At 40.0% G+C, this 6127-nt stretch overlaps 1 protein-coding gene across 2 annotated transcripts in view; it reads left to right on the top strand.

The window, feature by feature from the left end:
- Positions 1-3014: 3014 nt before the first annotated feature.
- Positions 3015-6127, top strand: part of cltca (clathrin, heavy chain a (Hc)) — a 32483-nt gene continuing 29370 nt past the window's right edge. For both annotated transcript variants that reach the window (XM_035177986.2, XM_035177985.2), the window contains exon 1: positions 3015-3330. In XM_035177986.2, coding sequence (XP_035033877.1) covers positions 3289-3330 — 42 coding nt within the window. In that variant the 5' untranslated portion in view covers positions 3015-3288. The remainder of the gene's footprint in view (positions 3331-6127) is intronic.

The raw sequence follows: 6127 nt of genomic DNA, 5'->3' as shown, positions 1-6127 counted from the left end.
TGTGTGTGTGTGTGTGTGTGTGTGTGTGTGTGTGTGTGTGTGTGTGTGTGTGTGTGTGTGTGTGTGTGTGTGTCCTTCCTCCCGGGAGCAAAGGCCCACAAACAGTCAATTAGTAACTTCACCTCTGCTGGCGTTCAAAGGTTAGGCTATGCTGCATGAAGCTGAAGAGTCGTCTTTGAAAATGAAATCAAAATATTGTAACAGCATGACTATACATCTTGCATGTGTAATAGTTGAACTTATCTCACAGACAGAAAACATATTGTAAAGTTGAAATAAGGTGTGGTCGTCACCATCATCATGTGACAATGACAGAGTGAGCTGAACTTGAACCCACTTAATGACAGACAGAAAGAGAAATAACAGAAAGACCATGTTTGTGTGATGACATTGTTGAAACTCCTGCCTGATAAAGTGCAGCAGACAGAGGGATAGAGAGACAAGTGGGGAGAGAAGTAGATGCAATCTGGCGCCTCTGGAACTTTTCGTTCCTGCTTCCTGATCCAAGTGTCCGCCCCTCTCGATCATCCCTGATGGGATCCTCCCAGCCACAGGACACCGCTGAGCTCCCATCTGTGCCTACATCCTTGCCAAAGCAACCAAAAAAACTGTAAAGTAGACAGTCACCTTTTTGTAAGATTCACCCCATTTGCTACAAATATCTCAGGTCCCTGCATGGCTGCTGCTCTGCTGACCTCACTTGAGTTTTTCCCCAGCAGGGGACGACCTACAGTAAAGATAGACAGACCCTGTTGTTGGGTCTACGGGGAAAGACAAGGGCAAAGTCTGCAGAACTACCAACACTGCCTGTCGTTTCACATGGAGCCTGAGGTTAATTTCAGCCTCTGCGGGCCTGTGCAGCATCCTCGCAGAGAGTCCGAAGGCCACTCTTTTATATTGACACACATGGCTTCTCTGTGAGTGCCTGTGTCTTGTGTTCCCTCGGCCTGTGAATCCATGGCAACAGGAGCGTGAATGGTCCATTCAGGACCCTACACCCTCTGCCTCTGAAAATATATATCAGTAAACAATTTGCGTAGTTCATTTGGTCCAAGTTCATGTTCACGTAACACGTAGTCATGGTATTTTGTTAAACTTGGCCCCAGCAAGGCCATCATTTATTTTTTTTAATAGAGGAAGACTGCTGTTTATGTTCAATGCTATCTTCTGTCACTCAAGCAGAAATTCATTCACCTATGCTCTATAGAGTAAAAACTAAGGGATTTGACTATTCATTTATGATTGATGGCTCTGAAATTTTGTTACAAATTGTGTGCAGAAATAAAATTCTGTTGTTTTTATGGCTGTAAGATTGAACACATGAAGAAAACCATTGATGGTAAATCATAAAAAATATATATATATATTATTCTAGAATAATTAAACATTATTAGAACTTGGTCAACAGATTGTATGCATATTTTTTTGGACCATTTTGTAAATGATATACCCTATCGCCACCACTTCCCCTTAACATCTGATTTCTTTTTTGTGAGCAGCTTTAGCCAGCGGATCCTTCTGGGTGGATCACAATCCAGATGTTGTCTGGTACGACTTGGAATTATGTTCTTGTGACTATGCTTTATTATGACACCTAAGAAAACAGCAAAAGCAACAATCACAGGGAACCATTTCCAGTAGTAAAATGTAGTAAAATGTGTGAAACCAACTTGTTCTGCAATTAAAGTATCTGGATGCGCGTGGTCACTCTTCACTTGGTCTGAAGAAATCCAGTGATGTGATGATGCAAGATGATTCTCTGTCAGCAATTAAAGATTGGTGTTACACTCCTGGTATACTCGGATTGTTTACATTTGATTTACTTGTTCGTGCCCTGTATACGGAAGGTTTATACAAAGCACAAACTTGTGATTGCACTGCTTTGAATTGATATTGGCACTTTGATGGTCTGTTCATTTGGCTGTCATGTTGTATTATGTTTTTAATTGGCATTATATTGACTTAATTTCACAGTTTTTATTCAGTAGCAATATAACTTATACTTATACTATTCTCATTTGCAGTTGTATTCTCTAATGTTGTTCTTCCAGGAGTTCTGCTTTCTTCTGGTATCATGGTGTGTAATCGCTAACAACTTTTGTCTGCAGCCACACTTTTCTCCAGATGCCATTATTGCTGAATCAACAGAATGAAATCTCTGCTAAAAGGTCAGAGCATTTGACTAATTTCTTCCCAGTATTTAGTTTTACATTGAGCAATAAGGTTACATCCTCTGCCAACAAAAACTGTGGATGTTAAAAAGGGGAAATGATGACTGGGGTGCACATTCCACCCTGCAGATATTGCATGATGGTAACCAGAAACACGTAAATCCTCAGAATCGGAATCAGCGTTATTGGCCATGTACGGGTTTGGTGTCTCAATGCACTTCCACAGTGCAAAAAATAAACAATTACAATATATACAAAGAGCGATGAATATAAAATGAACACACTATTACTCTGCGTAGAGACTTTGGTGAAGATATTGTTATTTTATTCATTATTTTATTATGTATATATGTATATTTTGTGCAAGTGAATCATGCTGAACACATAGTTTATTTGTTTTATGGAAGGAAAATAAATAAAGGATTCATATTATACTCTTGTGGTCAGAATAAAGCTACTAGTGAAAACCACATAAAAGCACATTTTAATAGAAAATAAATGTTGAATGGATGCTTGATAAAGTTTCCTCAGTGGTTGATCAGAGTCATCTGATTGGCTGAGAGGAACAAGTGTACAACACGTAAGAATGACGTTAATTTACATAGGCGAATGATGTGGCAAAAATCAAAGGGCGAAATAGAAAGAAGTAGTTCCCCTCTTTAAATTCATTCTCCGGTAGTTTTATGATGAAATGAGACGTGGCTGTTCTGGCGTTTCAAAGGAGAATATAACACATTGCAAATGTGCCAAAGAAATACTGATAACACACGGTATTATGTACTTTTTGTAAAAGTGACTCCGTATCCATCCGCCTCGCTGAGTGCACTTCCATTTCCGGGATGTTTTCTGCGCTGACCAGCCTCCATCGCCATTGCGGGTCCAGGGAGTCGGTGTAGCGGCACTTCGTTAGCTAGGGGAAGCCCGAAAGTAAACAGTTCAGGGACGAATTTGAAAAAAGTACCATCACACCGACAGCACGCTCGAAACAAGGCTCATAGTTGAATCCATCTGGGCTTTAGACTCAGAGGCTCCCTGGCTGTCCGACGAGGATCTGAGTGAAGAAGCTGTAGTTTGTTAGCATTGGAAGAAACCGGAGGAGAGTGACAGAGGAACCGCCATGGCTCAGATCCTGCCTATTCGCTTTCAGGAGCACCTGCAGGTACGTGTATGGAGACTGAACTCGGCTGTGAATGAATGGTTGTATCACTAGATGAAGTTTGTCTTTCAGTCACTATCGGTGCGAGACTCTTCGTGGCCCCGGAGACTTCTCAAAGTCTAACAAGCTAAGTTAGCTCTCGGGTGCTAGGCTAACTAGCTTGTCTGGGTGGATGACGTTTATCTTGGTTAGCATCTAGCCGTCTTGCTAACGCTTTGACTAGCCACCCTTGTGCCTGATGTAAACGAGGAAAGTCTACAACACAGAACCAGGAGCTATACAAACGTATTGTTATCAGGTTGTATTTAGAAACACGATGCTACTGTAATCCACTCTCACCGCATATCGACCATGAAAACACCCTCGGTGAAGTGTTCATTTTCTCAGAGTACAGACCGCTGTAGTACAAATACTCACTGTCAGTGCTGCGATAATGCTAATTGGTAGAACAACCACACAATACATTTCCTTATTGCTTGTACTGACAAATACCCATTAAGCTATCAGAATAAATGACAGCTAAGTCAGCGGTGATAGTTTATATTGACTTTACTGATTAAGTCATTTGCTTTGACATGTATAAAACATGCATCGTTTGATTACACTGAACGTGATTAGCCGTCCTCAGGAGCCTGTCATATTGGTACATTGTAAAGTGGTCATGTGGTGCGCTGGCCTGTCAGATAGCTTTTCGGCTAACCATGTTGAATGACTTAGTCCGAGTTGGCCGAGGCTCAAACATTCACTGAGACCTCTGTGTCTGACCGGAAAACTATTCCCTTGATATGGCAGCAATGAAAGTACAACCAGGCAAACAGGTGTTTGCGGTGATTGTACAGCCCTTTGCACTATATGGATCCTACTTGGTTTAAATGTACCTTTACCTTAGCCCAATACAACTGCTAGCTGACCCGGTTTAGGAGGTGGGACATGCTCATGGATTCAGTCTGGAGCGCTGGCATCCCAAGTGTAATGAATAAATCATTGGGACTTTTGGTGTTTCAGTGTAGCTTCTAATTAGAAATGTGATCTGCTACCTTGAAGACAATCATTTTATTAATTCAGTCTTATTTGTTTTCTAGCCTCACCTAAACACAAAAAGCCTTGTGCCAGCCTAATGAGACAGATGTCATAGGACAGTTTACTTTATCTGACTCCAATTGTCCTTAATTTCCAAGAGGATTTGTGTCTTCTGTGCATGACAACAGTGTTTAGACATTGATCCCTGAAGAGAGGTCAGAGGTCAAGGTCAGTGCCATTTGATGTGACTAACATTTAGCTCAGCAGGTGGCTGTTTAGATCCAGGCCTTCTGGTCTCATTGAGACTATCACTATGTCGCTAGAATAGCAAGGTGTGGTATGTTTCTAGTTTAAATCAAGTGAATGGATTTTGTTTATTAAGAAAATCATAATTCTTTGAAATTTCACTAAAGTCAGTTTAGCTCAGCACTGTATTATTGCCATTTTAGTTTATTTAAAAGCAGTTGATTAGTTAATATATAGGCCCATCACAAGAGATTGCATATTTAACAAAGCAATGTAAATGTCTTTTTGTGCATACAGTTACAATGAAATTACTATTTGACTTCTTTGTAAAATCCTTTTGATTGCAGGGGTGGGCGTGAAAAGAGAGAGCAGTACAGAAGTGGTGAATTACAGTGCATACTGAGCTTCACAGTTGAACTAAGATATTATCTTCAGCTGAGGCAAAGGTCTGGGCTTCCGTGCTCTGATACAACAGCTTTGCAGCAAAATTAGCCTGGTAGTTCTCAAATTTAACAATTTCATTCAGCAAATGCAACTCTAAATAGCTTCTTGTCATTCATAGTTGTTTGTGATTCACTTTAATACACATATTTGTATGATAATACAATAAATTGTCACATTTAATTCAAATGGCTAACTGTACTGCACTGTAGTTTTCAGACATATAAAGTGCCAAGATGTGACTGAAGTTTGCTTTCTGTGATTTGTGTCATTGGCACATCACAAGGTCATTTTGTGCGACTAATCAACTCGCATGGAATCTCTGGCAAATATCACTAATGCATGACCTGCATATGTTGTTTCATGCATGTTTCACAGCATACATCACTTGAGCAAATCATTGCAGAATATTAGAGATGGGCAATATGAACTAAAATATACATCAGGACAAATTGTGAGGTTTACCTAAAAAATGCCAAATGTGCCCCCTTTTTTTAATGTGTTGGATTATTACTGCTTTGTTTGTCCTGAGGAGTCTGTCCATTCATTTTGTTGGCTGTCTGTTTGTTAGGTGAGATGGCTCCTCACAAGAGCACCCAGGTTGTAGGAAGAAAGTTAGTTTATTGGTACAATTGAGTCACATGATCTTGGAGTGATCCAAGATGGTAAAAAAAAATGTCAGTGGCTTTTTTTCGCTATGCCATCACTTAACCTTTCTAACCATATTTTTTTTAACTTGAGCTTCAACCTAAGTCTCATATACTAACTCAGAGAATTTGTATGTAGTTTAAAATCTTATCATATAGATTTCTTTTGAGAAGTTCATGTTAAAAATGATCATGTCAAATCTCCCCCCTGAAGCGGTCCACCTGTGTTTAGTAAATGTCGATTAATCGCATAGTAATATGAAGGGCAGGGTGATACATTTGTTGTCTGTTCGGTGGGATCCAGTGGTGTTAAAATTGTGATACAAGTCTTATATCAAGATATTGAAGTACTTAGGTTTTGCACAACTCACTGGCAGCATGTATGATGCCAATTCATCCCACTTTTTTCAAACTACAGCTTACACAGACAATGTCTTCAAGATTGT

This window comes from Hippoglossus stenolepis, chromosome 15, assembly GCF_022539355.2.
Source record: "Hippoglossus stenolepis isolate QCI-W04-F060 chromosome 15, HSTE1.2, whole genome shotgun sequence".
Lineage (NCBI taxonomy): Eukaryota > Metazoa > Chordata > Actinopteri > Pleuronectiformes > Pleuronectidae > Hippoglossus > Hippoglossus stenolepis.
Note: the sequence above shows the minus strand (reverse complement) of the source record. Positions and strands in the feature narration are given on the sequence as shown.